The 18,075-nt window shown below is 35.8% G+C and overlaps 2 protein-coding genes across 2 annotated transcripts in view; one reads left to right on the top strand and one right to left on the bottom strand.

Moving 5' to 3' along the window:
• tg (thyroglobulin) overlaps positions 1-18,075 on the top strand; it is a gene marked incomplete at its 5' end in the record, with an annotated part of 33,988 nt that overhangs the window by 13,922 nt on the left and 1,991 nt on the right. Inside the window, 22 exons of the mRNA XM_084435501.1 lie at positions 314-436; positions 544-659; positions 961-1,066; positions 1,577-1,774; positions 2,720-2,890; positions 3,165-3,251; positions 3,381-3,458; positions 3,676-3,813; positions 3,917-4,090; positions 7,255-7,366; positions 7,453-7,532; positions 7,645-7,788; positions 7,933-7,998; positions 8,118-8,252; positions 9,308-9,472; positions 9,583-9,790; positions 9,940-10,027; positions 10,365-10,503; positions 11,658-11,854; positions 15,475-15,639; positions 15,734-15,901; positions 16,022-16,209. Of these exons, the coding sequence (XP_084291627.1) occupies positions 314-436; positions 544-659; positions 961-1,066; positions 1,577-1,774; positions 2,720-2,890; positions 3,165-3,251; positions 3,381-3,458; positions 3,676-3,813; positions 3,917-4,090; positions 7,255-7,366; positions 7,453-7,532; positions 7,645-7,788; positions 7,933-7,998; positions 8,118-8,252; positions 9,308-9,472; positions 9,583-9,790; positions 9,940-10,027; positions 10,365-10,503; positions 11,658-11,854; positions 15,475-15,639; positions 15,734-15,901; positions 16,022-16,209 (3,046 nt within the window). The remainder of the gene's footprint in view (positions 1-313; positions 437-543; positions 660-960; positions 1,067-1,576; positions 1,775-2,719; positions 2,891-3,164; positions 3,252-3,380; positions 3,459-3,675; positions 3,814-3,916; positions 4,091-7,254; positions 7,367-7,452; positions 7,533-7,644; positions 7,789-7,932; positions 7,999-8,117; positions 8,253-9,307; positions 9,473-9,582; positions 9,791-9,939; positions 10,028-10,364; positions 10,504-11,657; positions 11,855-15,474; positions 15,640-15,733; positions 15,902-16,021; positions 16,210-18,075) is intronic.
• Positions 10,945-15,110, bottom strand: sla1b (Src like adaptor 1b). Its single transcript, XM_084435506.1, has 7 exons — positions 14,826-15,110; positions 14,138-14,237; positions 13,316-13,402; positions 13,126-13,223; positions 12,781-12,912; positions 12,546-12,669; positions 10,945-12,381 (listed from the first exon to the last, which is right to left on the bottom strand). Exons 1-7 carry the CDS (start codon positions 14,902-14,904, stop codon positions 12,165-12,167), a joined length of 837 nt encoding a protein of 278 aa, XP_084291632.1. The 5' UTR covers positions 14,905-15,110; the 3' UTR covers positions 10,945-12,164.

Genomic DNA, 18,075 nt, shown 5'->3' with positions numbered 1-18,075 from the left:
TAATTGTATTCGATATTTGGTGTAAATTTACCCTAACCTAAGCCAGATAAATGATTGTAAAAGTAAATCAAATGACAGAGGTAGTTTTATATTCAAAAAGATATTGCTTTCTTAAATAACTTGTTAGTAACTTGTAGTTTACCTAACTACTAGTGTAGCTAAACTTGGAGAGCTACAATTTGCTTTTCACGAGGCTCGCTTCATTATTGCTTTAACAGTGCTTGAGTAGATCAGTAAATCTTTATCAGTATGAAAGCACAATACATAAATGTATTTGTGTGTGTTCAGAATATCACTTTTTGTGTGTTTGCAGTAATGGAAAAGTTTGTTGTGGTTGCTCCTTCCTCCTTGCTGCTGAAATCAGAGAGTGCTGATATACTGAGCTCTGATTCCTCAACCCAGCCAAAGGAAACACAGTTCAGGAAGTGTGTGCTTGGTGAGATACACTGTTAAATATTGCAGCTGTGCACCTGTACTGAATTATTTAGATGTGTTCTCACACTCTTCATGACTGAAGTTGATCTCATCCCTGATCTCTGATAGATTGTGCCCTGGAAGATTCATGCCAACATGTTGCTATTTTCAGTGATGAAGAGAAAACTTACTGTGAGCTGTACAGCACCAGTACAGATAATGTTGAATGCAGGACCTCTGAACAAGTATGACCAAAATGCATTCACACTTTACCCCATGTGAATTGTATGCGGTGTATTTGTATCTTAAATTTGAAATTTTGGATTACAGAAATTATTTTCTGTGATGTTTTTGAAAATGGTCTTACCAAAAGACCCCTAACTTTTGAAAGGTATCAGACATTCATCATATTTAAGAATTATTTCCAGTGTTATATCTGGCATTGGGTCTTTTTTGCCTTGGTGGCACTCATATCTCCTTTCCCAGAAGTGACATGATTATTACAAAAAATGGAAGAGAAAAAAAGTATTGCGGTTTGCTTTTCAGAGCAAAGGGTTTCTGGGAAATGATGGTGCTGAGACGTTCCAGACTCTCCACTGTGTTTTGAAAATAAAAGGAGATGAACCCAATCTGACGGTGCTGAGAAAGAAAGGTAAGATCATCAGCTATTGGTTATATCCCTTATGTTCTCAGTTTGGTTAGTTGTTGTGAGTCACCTGGACCATGAGTTGGTTACACACTGCAATAAAATGTGGTGATGCATCAAATGTGGGGAGAGTTTGAGTTTGTCTAAATAGAGAATTAACTATCCTAGGAGACAAAATGAAATATAATCAACATATGATATCATAATTGAGCTGTAGTCCCAAAGATTAAGTTCTGGTTTGAAAGTAATGATTTGAACAAAGCGGTCTAGTCATCCATGGACACAAGAATAAAGAAAATTGTCCGCAGGCTTGTTCTGTTAACAGATACATATTTTTCCATGTGAAATAAACGACTTGATACTTTGAGACTTCTCAGGAACGGAGCTCCCAGTTTCTGATTATTTTTGGCAACCCACATGCATTTAGATACACTTGTGTTTCTTGGCCACGACTTAAAGAATCTCTGTTCTTCTTTCTTTCTCTTTTACTTTCCACCCTTCATCTTTTGACAAAAGGTTATGAATTCAGCACAGCAGGCCTGAAGAGTTTTGAGAGGCTGAGTTTCCGTAAGTCCGGTTCTGGAGTGTATCAGACGCTTGTGTTTGATGCACGTGGATCCACTCTGGCTGATGTCCATCGTTTCTGCGTCAATTCCTGCAGCCGTGAGAACTGCTGTGATGGATTCATCCTGAACCAGAATGTCCTCGATGGAGGTCAGAGACGCTCTCACTCATTAGGAGCAGCTGTAGCTTCTTTCCTCTATTCTAACACCCAAATCACTGGGAGACAAAACCAAAAGGGCCAGTGGCGACACACATCTTAAACGGTTTCTTTAATACTTCCAAAAAACTTTAACAATTATATATTTCAATATTTTATATATATTATTAAATGTATTTTTAAATAAAATGTTATATACATATACATATATATATATATATATATATATATATATATATACAACCATTATTATTTATTTTTTTGATCAGTCAGATTTTTACATGTTTTTGAAAGAAATCTCTTCTGCTTACCATGGCTGCATTTATTTGATCGAAATGCATCATAAACAGTAATTTTGCGGATTATTTTTACAATTTAAAAAAGCTGTTTTCTATTTGAATATATTTTAAAATGCAATTTATTCTGGTTATTGCAAAACTGAATTGTCAGCATCATTACTCCAGTCTTCAGTGTCACATGATCCTTCAGAATCATTCTAATATGCTGATTTGCTGCTCAAGAAACATATATTACTATCATCAATGTTAAAAACAGTTGTGTACAATATTTTTTTCAGGATTCATTGATGACCAGAAAGTTCAAATGAACAGCATTTATCTGAAATAGAAAGCTTTTGTAACATTATAAACATCTTTACTGTCACTTTTGATCAATTTAATGCATCCTTGTTAAATAAAAATATTAATTTCTTTCCAAAAATAATTTTCTTACTGACTCTAAACTTTTGAACGGTAGTGTATAATGTTACAAACTCTTTATATATAAAGATTTTTTTTAAATGTATAAAAATAATCACATCAGTTTTTTTTAGAAGTTATCAAAGTATAATAATCCAAATACAATCTGAATCAGAAAAGGTGAGTGAGGGTTCACATCTGTGTGTTACGTTGTTAAATGGTTTGTGTCCTGTGTTGCAGGCTCTATCATGTGTGGGCTCCTGAGCTCTCCTTCAGTGCTGCAGTGCAGCGAGACAGACTGGGACTTGAGGAACGTGGCCTCCTCCAAACGCATCTGTGGTGCTGGTGTCCAATACAGCAAACAACTGAAACGTTTCACTTTCAACTTTGGCGGACAGAACTTCACCATCAGTATGAGTCCCACATACACACTCCAGATTTCATAACTACAAATGTACACAAATGTTTAATTGTTCTTTTAAAAATTGCACAGAATGGTTCAGCTGTTATTTGACCTTTATCAATTGTTTAGTTTTTCCAGCACTTACTCTCTATTGCATCATTCTGCCCCACCCCGTACCAATTTCATAAACTCACTAATACAAACGCTTGATTGTATGCTATATCAAGATTTATGATTTTATGAATTGATGGGCATTGTAATGAAAATGAACATTTCTTGCAGCTGATGCAGCCTTACCGGCATCCAGCAAAAATAAAACTGGTTATCAGGAAACTCTCATCAGTTTCCAACGTGTCTACATCTGGAAAGGTTTGGACATACTCTGCATGCATGAGCAGGACACCAATAAAGCATTTTAAATGCCTGTCATAAACTAAAGTATATATTTTGATTAAATATGCTCATGTATAGCCATAAACTTATAATTTATGTTTTCAGAGTCTGATATGAACACACGTCCTCCCTCTGCTTGCAGTGGATCAGCTGTTGTAGAGGATTCCAGAATCGTACTTTCTGGTACGAATGAGTGAAATTAAGCCAAACTCAAGTATATATATATATATATATATATATATATATATATATATATATATAATATACTTGAGCATTTTTGTCTTCTTGTGCTTAAAAGTACCCTTAAAACTTTGTACTTCTTATACGGTATTTAAATAATATTTATTTTATTGGTATTTAATAAAGTCTAATTTCTGTTTCTATTGTATTGTCCACTTAGACTCAGTAAAGGAGGCTTTTGATGTTCTGGAGAGTGGTGATGTAAAAGTCGACCCAGAGAGGAAACTGCCTAGTCAGCTTTACTGGATTTTTAAACACCAGTACACTTTCCAGGAAGCTCAGCTGTTGTGCCTAAAATGTAAGATGCAAAATGTTTGCTTACAATTATATAGTTAGTGAATGTCTGTGTAGTGCAACGATGTTTCCCTTTCTGTTCTTTGAATATGGGTGATGGGTTTCAGGGTGTGAAGAAGAAGAACTGTGTCACATGTCCGACATTCGCGATGAAGGCCCTCTGTATTTTGCGTGTGTATTGTATCCTGACACACGTGTGTGTGGGGCGTATGACAAACCTCTCAGACAGGCATGCAGTTTTGTGATGGCACAGAGTCTACAGACAGCATACCAGAAGAAAGGTGAGTCGTTTATACACAAAATGCCATGCGTCACTGCAATGAAACCAAGACAATGAAATTTATGATACAAAAATATGATAATTTGGACACACTTTAGATTAGGGTCTAATTCTCATTTTAACTAACTATTAACTACAACTTTTGCCTCAATAAACTCTTAATTACTGGTAATTAATAGTTAGTAAGGTAGTTGTTAGGTTTTGGGTAGGATTAAGGGATGTAGAATATGGTCAAGCAGAATAAGGCATTAATATGTGCTTTATGACTAAACAGCCAATATCCTAGTAATATGCATGCTAATAAGCAACTAGTTAATAGTGGGAATAGGATGCTAAACTAAAGTGTTTCCGACAATTTTTATTATGCAATTCCATTACACTGTAACTCAGTACACCAAGTACATTAGACTTTTTCTAATTTGATTTTGTTTTCATAACCCATTATCCTCAAATAATAACGTATACACTATATATGCATGTAATGCTTTCATATTTCTCAGCATTAGCTGTCAGTTTTCAGAGACTTTTCTCTGTGATTGGGTTTTGCATTACCTAATGCAAGTCTCATGACCGTGGTTTACTGTAAAGTCTGAAGTCAACACTTTCTTTGTGACTGAGTCTTTCTTTCATTTACTTGAATTGTTTTCGGATATGATCCTAGCAACTGAACATGGAATGCCGATGATTCAGATGTTTGTATAGCTGGAGCTTGATAGAGACAGGGTGAAAGAGCAAAGTGAGACACTGACGATGGATAAAGAATGGCTAGTTTGAAGAGATTTTTTTTAATTGTCTTACCATGTGTCTATGTAGTTGTAGTTATGCCATTTAGTTTTTGTAATGCATCCTGATTGGTTACAAAAGTGTCGGAAGTTGTACACCTATAGGACACCATCACGAAGCAGATTATCCCACTTATTATACTGCTACTACTTCAGATAAGTAAATAAACTGACATGAAATTTTGATTTGATTTAGTTAATAATTATATAATATAATTATTTTATGTGAGAAGAAATGCACACTGCACCGGTTAGTTTTACTTGTTTGCTACTGTTAATGGTATAGACCTGCAACTGCAAACTGGAGCATTATCTTAATTTTGCCTTTAAATCAGTGCATTGTTCATTAGCCATAAAAATGAGCCATGCCTAGCTCTCATTATGCATTTTTTGAGTTAGTGGTAACAGGAATTGTCTGGATGACTAGAGAACATTTCAATGAGGTAAAGTGGCAAAACTCCACTTCACCCATGTGGCGTGCAGACAGCAGTGAGCTCATGCTGTCTGCGGTACGTGGAAGCAAACACTAACACAATCTAATATGACCTATTCTGAACCAGCAAATCTGTAAAATCTACATGCCTGACAGCTTGTGCAATTTGTACAGTTGACTATGATGTCTTGACATTTGACATCTGCTTAATACTGCTGCTGTTAAAAAAGTGTAAATCTTATCTGAACACTACATCTCAGAAAATGTAGTTTAGTGTTTCAGGACCTTTCTAAAATTCAGAGCATTCTCACTTGTCATGCTAAGTTCATGCAAAACTCACCTGAAGTTTAATGCTAGACATATGCTAGTGTGCTCCTAAACATTGACAACTTTTAGCCGATATAATAATTTAATATTTAATAGAATACTGAGCTTGTAATGTGATGTCATAGGGACCTAAAATGGGCGCTAGTCTAACCATTTATGATATTATCATTATGTACATAACACACATTATGTACAATTGAATTTTGAAATTCAACACCATTCTTTAAATGGTGATAAATTCATCTTTATTTCAACATCTGCTCCATTCTACACCATTTCCCGTTTGTACTGTTCCTCAAGGTGTCAGAATTAGTTTCCTTTTAAAGAAAAGCACATGGGGAAGACTGTCTAACTGTGGTTTATGCATGATGTTCATTGTTAGCCTTTTGATTAGAAATGGAAAAGAAGTGTTACGTAAGAATTGTTAAAGTGAGTGAGTGACTACACAGTAATGTGGTTATTCTGGATGTCTGTCTAAACTGCAGAACAGCTCTAGGATTTAAACCATGTGGAATCACAAGTTAATATAGTTAATATAGAATATATATATATATATATATATATATATATATATATATATATATATATATATATATATATATATATATATATATATATATATAATATTTTTTTAGAACAAGCCTCTGTCTGTGTTTGGAGAGATGATTATATGGGAATAATAAGAAAAAAAGAAAAAATTACATTATATATAAAACCTTATATAGAACCACTAAATTATCGGATTCTTTAATGAATACAAAGTTCAAAAGAACAGTATTCATTTGAATTATAAATCTTGGTAACACTTTATTTTAAGGTGACGTAGTTACATGTTACTGCTTGTACTTATTTATAGTAATAACAGTAAATTATGCATAATTATAAGCAACTAACCCTAAACAAAACCCTAAGTGTAACTCTATAGTACGTGCATGTTATTAATATTACTTAGTAGTTATGTACAATGTAACTACATCACCTTAAAATAAAGTATAAACAAAATCTTTTGTAACATTGTAAATGTCTTTACTGTCACTTTTGATCAATTTAATGCGTCCTTGCTGAAAAAAAAAAAAGTATACATTTCTTTCAAAAAAAAAAAAAATCGTACTGATAGTCAACTTTTGAATGGTGGTGTAAGTGTTAAGTATCTTTAAAATGGCAAAACAGGATTTGATAGTCCTATTATGCGTTCCTGGAACACAGGTGCCGTGATTTTCAGTCATAATAGGGGATCACAGGGGATTGAGTGTTTCATGGCCTATAAAGTAATCCACAACAAAAAGGTGTGATCATAAACTCTTAACATGTGGGCCATCTGCTGATGATGTTTAAGGGTGGAAAATAATGCTGCCTAGGTGGAAATTTGCCGTAAAGGGTTTTCTCAATGCTGTAAAAGAGATTTCCCAGTTTTTTTGAGCCAGCGTTTTATCTTAGCTTGTACTGAGGGAATCAAAGAACCTCTCATAATTAAACAGTTTATTTATTTTTTTGCCCCAAAAGCACTACATGGATGTTTTTTTGTATAAATGGTTCACTGTTTGGACCATTAAATTTGTATTTTATTTTACCAACTGATACACCAAAGTGCTTTTTTTCAAGATGCTCATCTTTTTTGTGCAGTTTCTCTGACCGGAAGTGTGAAGAGCTTCTACAGCCGTGTTCCTTTTAAGAAGATGGTGTCTTACTCTGTACGCAGTCGAGTCAGTGTGTCCAGTAAATCTATCCCAGAAGGGTGAGGGGAAAGCCAACAAATTTGTGTTTCCTTCACAGTTTATTTGTTTCCCCTCATGAATAATGCTGTTTGAATTCCTTGAGCAGGTTCTTTGAGTGTGAGAGACGGTGTGATAAAGATCCATGCTGTCGTGGCATAGGATATGTCCAAGATTCAGGTGTACCTGGTACGAAAGAACCTTTACATTCAGATGAATTATTTTACTTAAAACATATGTGATATGTCTAATCTGAGGAATGAAACCACTCACAGTTGGCCTCTGTTTTTTCTTTGTACAGGATCAGATGTGTTGTGTCTAACGCTAAATAGTCTGGGTATCCAGACGTGTGGAGAGAACGACAGCACTAACTGGAGAATTCAGGACTGCTCCCCATCCAAAGTGCAGACTGAAGTCTATCCCTTCGGCTGGTATGAAAAGCCAGGTATGTCTGAAATCCAAGTGCCTTTTTAAACCGAGAAACTCAACCTCTGTGAATTTCAATCAATTGAGAATTCCCAGTATGCGAGTTGTGGAAAAGAATGAATTAATGAAAAGATTTTAAACATCAGCTTTGTTATGTCTCTAGTGAACCAATGGACAAAGAATCCCAGTGTGTGTCCACCATTTAGTCTCCGTTCTCCCATAAAGAATGGTAAGAGACTCGTTAATGAATAATTAATTGTTGTTTTCTATTAATTTAATATAATTTAGTATTCATTTATTTAATTTCCACACATAGCATTGTGGATCTTATATTGCAATTTTTTTCAGTTGATTTGAAGAACTGGAAGCAGTTGGATGGCGCCTCTGTGCAAGTGGATTCGTCTGTTTCTGCTTTTGACATTGTCCACATAAGCAGAGACATTGCTGAGGACCTGGATAAAGTCAGAGACTGGTGTCTTTCTGGTAACGTCTATCTCTATCTATGCCTTTTTTTTGTTTTTCTCAGAATTTTTACGTATTTGAATGTGATAGAGCCACATACTGTATTACATGTTGAACACATGTCGAAGTTTTCTTTTGATCTGAATAAACGTTTTATCTCTTTTACTCATCAAGATCGCATTTATTTGATCAAAAATAGCAGTAACATTGTGAAATATTATTATAATATAAAAACATTTTTTTATCTATTTTAATATTTTTTTCAAATGTAATTTGTTCCTGTGCTGGGAAAGCTGAATTTTCAGCATCATTACTCCAGTCATCATCAGTAACACATGATCCTTCAGAAATCATTTGAATATGCTGAATTTTTTCTCATGAAATTGCTTATTATTGTCAATGTAAAAAACAATTGCTCTGCTTAATATGTTTGTGAAAATCATGATACTTTTTTCAGGGTTATTTGATAAATAAAAATTTCAAATGAACAGCATTTATTTAAAATAGAAATCTCTTGTAACTTTACCAATGTTTACTCTCATATTTGACTTACTTATTGCATCCTTGCTAAATATAAGTATTAATTTCTTTATAAAAAAAAAACTTACTTAACCCCAAACTTTTGAACAGTAGTTTAAATATATTATAATTTAATAATATTAATAAAACTCACATTTCATTAATAATAATAATAATCACAATTATATAACAATTGATGGATATGTATTTTTTGGTCACACTTTAGATTAGGGTTTCTCACTATTAACTAACTATTAACTATGACTTTTGCCTCAGTAATCTCCTAAATACTGCTTATTAATAGTAAAGTAGTTGTTATGTTTAGGTTCTGGGATTTAGAATATGGTTACGCAGAATAAGGCAATAATATGTGCTTTATGAGTACTAATCAACAGCCAATATCCTAGTAGTATGCATGCTAATAATAAGCAGCTAGTTAATAGTGAGAATTGGACCCTAAACTAAAGTATTACCGATTTAAAAAATAAATACAATTATTTACAATACAGATACATGTGGATGTACTTTTGTGCTCATAACTTTCTTGTCCTTTGTAGCCTGTGAGGAAAGTGAGTCCTGTTCAGCCGTGTCTATCGATAGCAGAGAGTCAGCCATGAGATGTGTGATGTATCCAGACACACACACCTGCCTTCCTACAACCAGCGGCCAGCGCTGCTTACTAGTTACCAAAGAGCCTGCTCAATCTGTTTATATCAGGACAGGTGATGCCATAAAACAAAACATTCTTCTATTCACTCAAGTCTCAATCAGTTCAGAGTGTTTCTGATCTCTTTCATCCAAACAACAGAGATGTTTAAACATTTCTTTATAGGTTTACAGCCAGAGTTGACTTCTGTTTTCATCCTTGATCACGGCACACTACTCGGAGAGAGTGAGGTGAAACCGATAACTGGCTTAGATAGCAAGCGTGTGACCTACTTCCTGGGTGTTCCTTATGCTCGTCCACCAATCGGAGAGCTCCGTTTCAGCCCTCCACAGCCAGCTGACTGGACCGGTACCTGGAATGCCACGTTTTCCCGGTGCGTGGACAACTTTGATTGCAGATTGTGAGAGTATAAATGTATGTTCTCATACATTTATACCCTCAAATTGACCGGTTGCCTTTCTGCAGAATTAATAGTCACTTTTCTGGAAAGAGATTTGATTTGTTTGATCAAAACTGTTTTAGATCCAGTTGTCTTCAGCCTGGTGACCCCGCTGACTCCACCTCCAGTGAAGACTGTCTTTATCTCAATGTGTTTGTTGCTAGTAGTGTGGTAAGACCCTCATGACATACTCAAGATCTCAAACATGCATAAGTACATAAACGTAATCAATAATCAAAAGTTTGAGGCCGGTAAGATTTTTTTAATGTTTTTGAAAGAAGTCATGTATGCATTATGCATTTAATTTACACCGCACTGACAGATGGCAACAGGCACTTTTTTTTTCCGGGTTTTGTCAGGCCATCAAAATAAAGTGTAACTGACCTCACTGTTTGTCATGAACTTTTACATCTGTTAATACTGTTTTCATAAACCACGCCATCCGCTGACTGTGGTGTGGATACAATTATTGGCAATTAATAGTGCAAAATTGTCTGTTTTGTCACAGAGAAAGAATGCGCCGGTTCTGGTGTTCTTCCACAACTCTGGATCGGGTCTCTTAGATGGTTCTTACCTCGCTGCTGTTGGCAACATAATTGTAGTGACAGCCAGTTTCAGAGTGGCTGCTTTCGGATTCCTCAGTGCAGGTATGAACACACATATTATTAAACACAAATTTGTTCATATTTGCATCTTGAAAATATTCCAAGACTTTAGCCAGCCCCACAGATTGAACTATTTGTATATATTTTAAAATGTCATTTTTGCCTGTGACTGCAAAGCGGAATTTTCACCATCATTACTCCAGTCTTCAGTGTCACATGATCCTTCAGAAATCATTCTAATATGCTGATTTGGTGCCCAAGAAACATTTCTTAATATTATCAATGCTGAAACCAGTTGAGCTGCTTCATATTTTTGTGGAAACCGTGATGCATTTTTCCAGGATTCTTTGATTAATAGAAAGTTCTAGAGAACAGCATTTATTTGAAATAGAATTATCTTGTAACAATGTAAAAGTCCTGTCACTTTTGATCAAATTAATGGATCCTTGTATAGATTTTGGTCAAAAAACAAAAAAAACGTACTGACAACAAAAATATTTTTATTAGCTTTTTTTTATTGTCATGCAACAAAAAATAGAAAGGCTTCCTTGGCACTTTATGCTGAAAAGTCCTGAAAATGTTTTAAGGAATGAATCTCAGTGTTATGGAGACAGTTTAATGTATATCCTACACTGGAATTAAACTGTGCCCTGGAAGCTCTGTTAGGTTAGAACAGAATGACGTATTGCACAAATGGGATCATTTCTTCCATATAATGGAATTCCAAAAAAAAATAGAATGGAATATGGTAATGGAATATAGTTGCGTAAGGTCCATGTGAGAAGTTCCATTCCACACAGTGGTTGTGAAAATATTCAGATTCTTTTCCCCTTTGCCAGCGTTGGTTGAGTAAGTTTGAAAAGGGGGCCTAACTGGTGCCTTTGAGTAGTCTGCCAGGATGAGCTTTCACTGTCCAGCCAAAAACAACACACAGTGAAAGCTGTGCAGAAGCCTGATTGGCTTCCTTGAGCTTCCCAGCTAAACCCTTGTGGAGCTTTGAAGATTTGAGTAAACATTTAAAAAATGATTATTATTATTTTTGTTGTCTCTATAATGAATGGACTCTCACATGCTGATTATAGTGCGAAGGTAATTTCTCAGTAATCTACTGCAAATCTTCTGGAGTGATAGTGTGGAAAATACATTTGGAGATCCAGAATGTGCCTCATGAATTGAAGTCTGTTCACTCTGTATAGGTTCCAGTGCTCTGCCGGGGAATTATGGGTTGCAAGACCAGGCAGCTGCTCTGGGTTGGGTTCAGAAAAACATTGCTCTGTTTGGAGGAGACCCCACTAAAGTCACAATAGGGGCAGAGAGAAACGGAGCCGACATTGCGAGCCTTCATCTCACCTCGCCATCAGCTTCATCACCCTTCCGCCGAGCTTTACTAATGGTAAGAACAGAAATCTGAGGTCCCACTGCCGGTTATATAACACTACTGTTTTGTGTAACAAGACTAATGTCTGAGGTTACATTTACAGTAAAATCTATCTACTCCAGTCCAAAAATAATGAATCATGGTTACACAAGCATCTTAAAACACTCATTCGTAATCCTAAACTTGAATAATAAACATGTTTAAGAAAATATTTGAAGTATTCCAAATGTTTCTCTGACAAAAATTCAGTCCCTTTAGTATTCACAAACAACAGTGCCTTTAGATATCAGCTTTTGAGCACCTCAAATGAATTAGCTGTGAGCTATCAGTGCACTTCCTCATAGTTGTCCTCCACAGTGGCCAAATTGTCAAGCTGGTGGTTCGGCAGTGTGTAGATAGACCTCCACCTCTTCTTCTTCAAACTAAATTTCTTTCTCTCTGGCTTTTCCTGCTCTCCCAGCAAAGACAGGTAGGAAGAGACACTGTTCTGAACCCCATAGCTGACCGCCGAAGGGCTTGTACTCTGTGGGATGAGCTCGGCGCTGAGAGAAAGTGTATCATTATTAAAGATTTTGTCTGAAAAGGTTAACAGTATTTTAAATTCTTCCATGTTTATGTGAAAGTTCAAACACTGATCAGGTGAATCTCAGTTTTGAACTATCCCTTTATGAAACAACATTTGAGCGGCTTTTACTGATTTTCTTACCTGTTCACTGCTCTCCAGTCAAAGGATAATTTACTCCTAGTCGATTTCATGCGCTCACTCAGGTGTGTTTCACTGACGGCCAAGCACGGGCCAGTAAGAACACAGCACAGGCCGTCTGCTATATCTAAACAAGAGCAAGAGGGGAAAATCTGCATCAAACAGATGACCATCTTTTACACTAAAACAGCACAAATGACTATTGTGTTTTTGTTTTTTTATGTATTACATGATTTACCAGAGTAGTGGTTGACCAGATCTTCCAGACACTGAAACGTGAGGCGTGGAGAGATGAAGTACCAGTTGTTTGGCATTCGAACTATCCGATAATGCTTAATAGTTCTGTGGCGCAAAGATAAGCTGTACATACCTACAAAAATACAAGTAATATGATTGTAACATCAAACATATACGCCAAAAACATTATTTAGTAGATAATTTGGCTTAATCTATTTATAAGTCTCTTTCTGTCAGACAGTTTTTTCCTGTTTAGTGGGCAGTTCTTGTCAAAAATAAGCTTCAATAGGGACCAGACCTTATGCTGTCTGGCTGTTTAATGTTCGTTTTAAAGTTGTATTGTGACCTTTTGTGCTCTCTCTAATCATGAACGACCCCACTCGGTTCCCTGGGAGTCGAAGCAGTTCCTCAGCTTTTGGTCTGGTCACACTTTCAAACAGCCAGCTGAGACAATCGAGAATGTTTCCATTAGCACTTAAACAGTTAGCATAGGCTAACTGACAATTAGCTTGTTTATTTTGCAATTCAAAACCTACCCATGGTAGACTTTTGTGGCATGACAGTGCGGTATATAGTTCACTTCCTTCGTTTTGACTGAGTAGACCTTCCACCAATACCCTTCCCTGAAAGAAAGTGAGGTGGACAGTTATGCTTCTTGTGTCATTTTTAAGTTTATAATTATCACACACAAAAAAAAAAAAAAAAGTTTTGTGTGTGATAAACAGCGGAAGGTAGTGTTAATGCTAACACTGGCTGCAGGGTTTTGTGGTCAGTTGTGCATTCACACATTGAGCCTAGCAACTGTCAAACATTGCTGTAAATACAGTTGAATACAAACACTACTAAACCTAAAAGTTTACTCTAGAAAATATTCCTAAACACTACTATTAAAAGGTTTGGTGTCAGTGATATATTAATACTTTTATTCTGCAAGGAAGCATTAAATTGATCGAAACTGACAATAAAGTCGCTCCAATTTAAATAAATTCTGTTCTTTTAAACTTTCTAATCATCAAATAATCTGTTTGTACGAACTGTTTTCAACATTGATGATGATAAATGTTTCTTGAGCACCAATTCAGCATATTAGAATGATTTTTAGAATAGCTGCTGAAAATTTAGCTTTGCCATCCCAGGTATAAATTACATAGAAAACAGCTATTTTAAATTGTTATAATATTACTGTTTTTACTGTATTTTTAATCTAATAAATGCAGCCTTGGTCAGCATATGAGACTTCTTTCAAAAAAAGAAGAAAAAAATCTTGTGCTTGCCTGTGTAATAATAATCTTGTAAAATATGTAAAAAGTCAGATTTTACTGTTAGCATACATGAAAACATGAAATGCTAATGCTTACTCAGACACTATTTTCAGCCAATCTCCCATTCGAAATATAGGCTCGCAGATGTCCGGAGGAGGGTAGTTGTCCAGCACTACTGCAGTGTCATTCTCATGCACTGTAAAATAGAAAATACTACATCTGTATCTTGGCAAAAATAATTTTAATAATGTTTATGTATGCCACTTGATGTTTTCTTATATCAAGGAAACATCAAGTAGCTAAGTAATTAGCTTATGAACTCCATTAGCCTTTAAGCTAACTTTTTAGCTTGATCATTTATTAAGTCAAGACTGACTGACTGACTGACTGACTGACTGACTAAACAAAAAAACAAACGTCTGATTTTATCACCATTTGGTCATGAGTATGTTACCAGATAATTCTGCACATTTGTGTCTAATCTTAGCGACTTTATATTTTTTTAGGTCATACACATCTGTTTTGAAACTTCATTTGTTTTTGAAAAGAGAAGTTCAGTTTAGTCTTTTGAATATTATTTCAGATCAAGGACAGACCACAGCTTATGCTGCACATTCTGCTCAGAAAGAACCGAATCTGTATGTTTTAATACAGTTTGAGTATCTTCACACACCGCAACATCTGTAAATGATCGAAACGATGTGGCATCTGCCTACAATAACTAGAAACATCACTTGAAACCGCTCATACATTGTCACTCAAACAGTGCTCAGCATTTTCGTACCTCTCGTTGGAAAGTCTTCATTAGTATTAGTTTGTCTGAAATCCTCTGGGGTTCTTTGGCTTGCCTGAGCGCCTCCCATTGTCAATCTCCCACTAGTATTCCTACAGATTTATCACATCTGATCAGCCATCAGATGTCAGTCCAGACTGAGACAATGTCCTGTTCTGAGCAAAGAGATTCTGCTATTCTTCTGTTGTGCAACTTCCCACTGATAAGACTTTAAGGGCATGGCTCGAGTAAACGGGGAAACTGTTTCTCACCACACTTTCCACTTCACATTTAAGCAAAAATAGGAAGTGCTGAAATGAAATGCTTTATAATCACATGCAAATTCTTTCAAATATGTGCTATGTATGCAGCTTCTGGTAAACGTGTATAAATAGCTGTGGTATGCAAAGAAACTTCATCATGGTTTCATGATTTTCTGTTTGGAAAAGTTTTTTTTATGGTCTGAATCATAATGCATTAATATAGAATGTGCATTGATGTGGCCTAATTCTTTCTCAGTTCTCAAACCGAGTAGTGTAACAAAAAACCCATAATAAACAAAGTCTAGATGAAAATAATTCATCATGGTTGTTGACTAAAGATCCAGATACCTTTTTAGTGGTCTCATACAATGCTAAACAATGCTGTTGTATGCTTGCAGGGTGGATCTGTGTTTTCGCCTGCTGTTGTAATGAGTACATCTAAAGCCCAGGAGCAAACTGCATCTCTGGCTAGAGAACTTGGTTGCTCGGCAGCTGATACTACACAGATACTGGCTTGTTTGAGGAGCAAATCGGCTCAGAGCATTAATGCTGCCCAGACCAAGGTACAATGGGTCACCTTTGTGAAGAAAAAGCACAAAAAAGTCTAAAAGCGATCATTATCTTTGTTTAACATTCTCTTGGTGTGTTTGTGTGTAGTTGTTGGCTGTGAGTGGTCCCCTGCAGGCCTGGTCACCAGTGATTGATGGAACTGTAGTTGGGGAAAAACCTTCTGTGGTCCTTCGTTCCGGACGCTTCCACAGAGTTGAATTACTTCTGGGCTCATCAGTTGAAGACGGCCTCATCAGCAGAGCCAAGAACATCAAGGTCAGGACACAGATATATCAGAATGAAAGGGTTATTCAGAATATTCATTAGTAGGGTGTCATTAATAGAATACTGTGACATTTTCTTTTTGACACTTTTCTGTTTCATTAATTTGAGAAGAATTTTGAGCAGCTTCAGGGAAGGGCTGACAGTAAGACAGCGTTTTACGCGGCCCTGTCTAACTCTCTGGGTGGAGATGATGCTAATGCTTTCGTGAAGGAGGCAGCGACCTGGTTCTACTCTTTGCAGCACTCCCCCACACCCTCAGGGTACAATGTGTTCTCTCGTGCTCTGGAAAACGCTACGAGGTAAGAGGTCAAAGGTCTTACAGAACAGAAGTATATTTTCTTGTCATTATAAGAATGTTGCAGAGAAAGCATGTGCCAAAGTTACACTACCATTCAAAAGTTTATGGCCATTAAGATGTTTTTTTTTTAATTACTGGTAATACTTTTCAGTGAGGACACATTAAACTTATTTATCAAAAGTGACATTAAAAACATTTATAATATTACAAAAGATTTCCATTTCAAATAAATGCTGTTCTTTTGAACTTTCTATTCATCAAATAATTCTGAAATGTTTATATATATATACACATATACACACACATTGTATATATGTGTGTATTAATATACAAAATTACATAAGTTATAATGTTGTTAAGAAATGTTTCTGGAGCAGCAAACCAACATATTAGAATGATTTCTGAAGGATCATGTGACACTGAAGACTGGAGTAATGATGCTGAAAATTCAGCTTTGCAATCACCGGTATAAATTACATTTTGAAATATATTAAATTAGAAAACAGTTATTCCAAATTGTCACTGTCTTGGTGAGCATAATAGACTTCTTTCACAATCATTAAAATATCATACCAATAAAAAAGAGTTTTAATTGAATTCAAAAGCCCATGATCAGCTTTTTGTTTGTAAAGCTTTGAATGCTAGTTGCAAACTTTTTAGTTAGATGCCAAAGTTAACAATAGCAAATCTCAATGTGTTCACAGCTGCCCTTCTAGTATGTTTGTTCAGATCCTTGAAAAACAAAAAAATGTTAAGTGGTCTGGAATGCAGAGGAATCCAGAGCCTTAGGTTAGGACTCTGCGCTTAACCTGTGGTTGTCTTGCATTCACTGTGGGTGGGTAGGCTGTAGTGGCAAAGAGGAAGGAAATGGTATATCTGGGTTTCGACTGAAAAATACTTGTTTAAAACAGTCTGAACAGAAGCTTTCACTCATCACTGATCTGAAAACAATTTCATTGCACTTAAAATGACATGGAGACATATATTAGATGGAGACAGCTAATTTTAGAACAGGAAGACTATGCATATACCGAAAAACAATACTGTGAAAATAGTCTATGGCACTTTTAATTATGTTTTACTGACAATTTGATGACTTTTAAAGTAATCAAGTGTAGCATTAGTTACAGGTCAAGTTAGTCAAGCTCGCATCAGCTGACTCTCAGCTGATCCATGTCTACCTTTAGGAATATGGGCAGGTAATTCTTGCCAGTACAGAAGCATACCGCCAACCCAAACTATGCTAATTGTAAATCATCTTTGACGATAGTGGTCCTGACAGAAATATGTTTATCTACCTTAATATAGGTTATGGCAGAAATGACCCAGCTCTGAATGATACATGGTAGATACAACCATCTTGAGCTCAGTTTCTGTCAAACATTATTATATTATTCTGAAGAGGAGAGAATTTACTCAAGTTTGTCTGGAAAATTCAGCAGACAATAGTCCATTTTAACCAAAAGCTCTTTCTTTTTCCTTTTGATTTATTGTTGTTTGTGATTACCATGTCTCCAAACACTGCATTGTTCACTGTTGGAATCATAGCCAAATATTTTATATTGAGTAAAATGAAATGTCTGCTAGAATGAAGTTACAATATTTAAATAAAAAAAAGATTAGCTAATCTCTGAAGGGCAATTTCATATTTTTCTTTCCACTTCTATGTCCTGAAATTCCTGTTCTTTCTCTGAATTGTCAGTAGCTCAGTAGTTCAGAAAGAGGATAAGCTAGCTGCCCACATAATCACTAGTGTCAGATATATTCCAGACCAAACCTGACCAACACATGTGACACACCCCTCTGACCTGCAGCACACAAAGGCACCGCAGCATAGCAACACAAACAGGAAAGGACTTTTTACAAC

The sequence above is a fragment of the Rutilus rutilus genome, assembly GCF_951802725.1.
Source record: "Rutilus rutilus genome assembly, chromosome: 17".
Taxonomy (NCBI): Eukaryota; Metazoa; Chordata; class Actinopteri; order Cypriniformes; family Leuciscidae; genus Rutilus; species Rutilus rutilus.
This window is presented reverse-complemented; position numbering and strand designations above follow the sequence as displayed.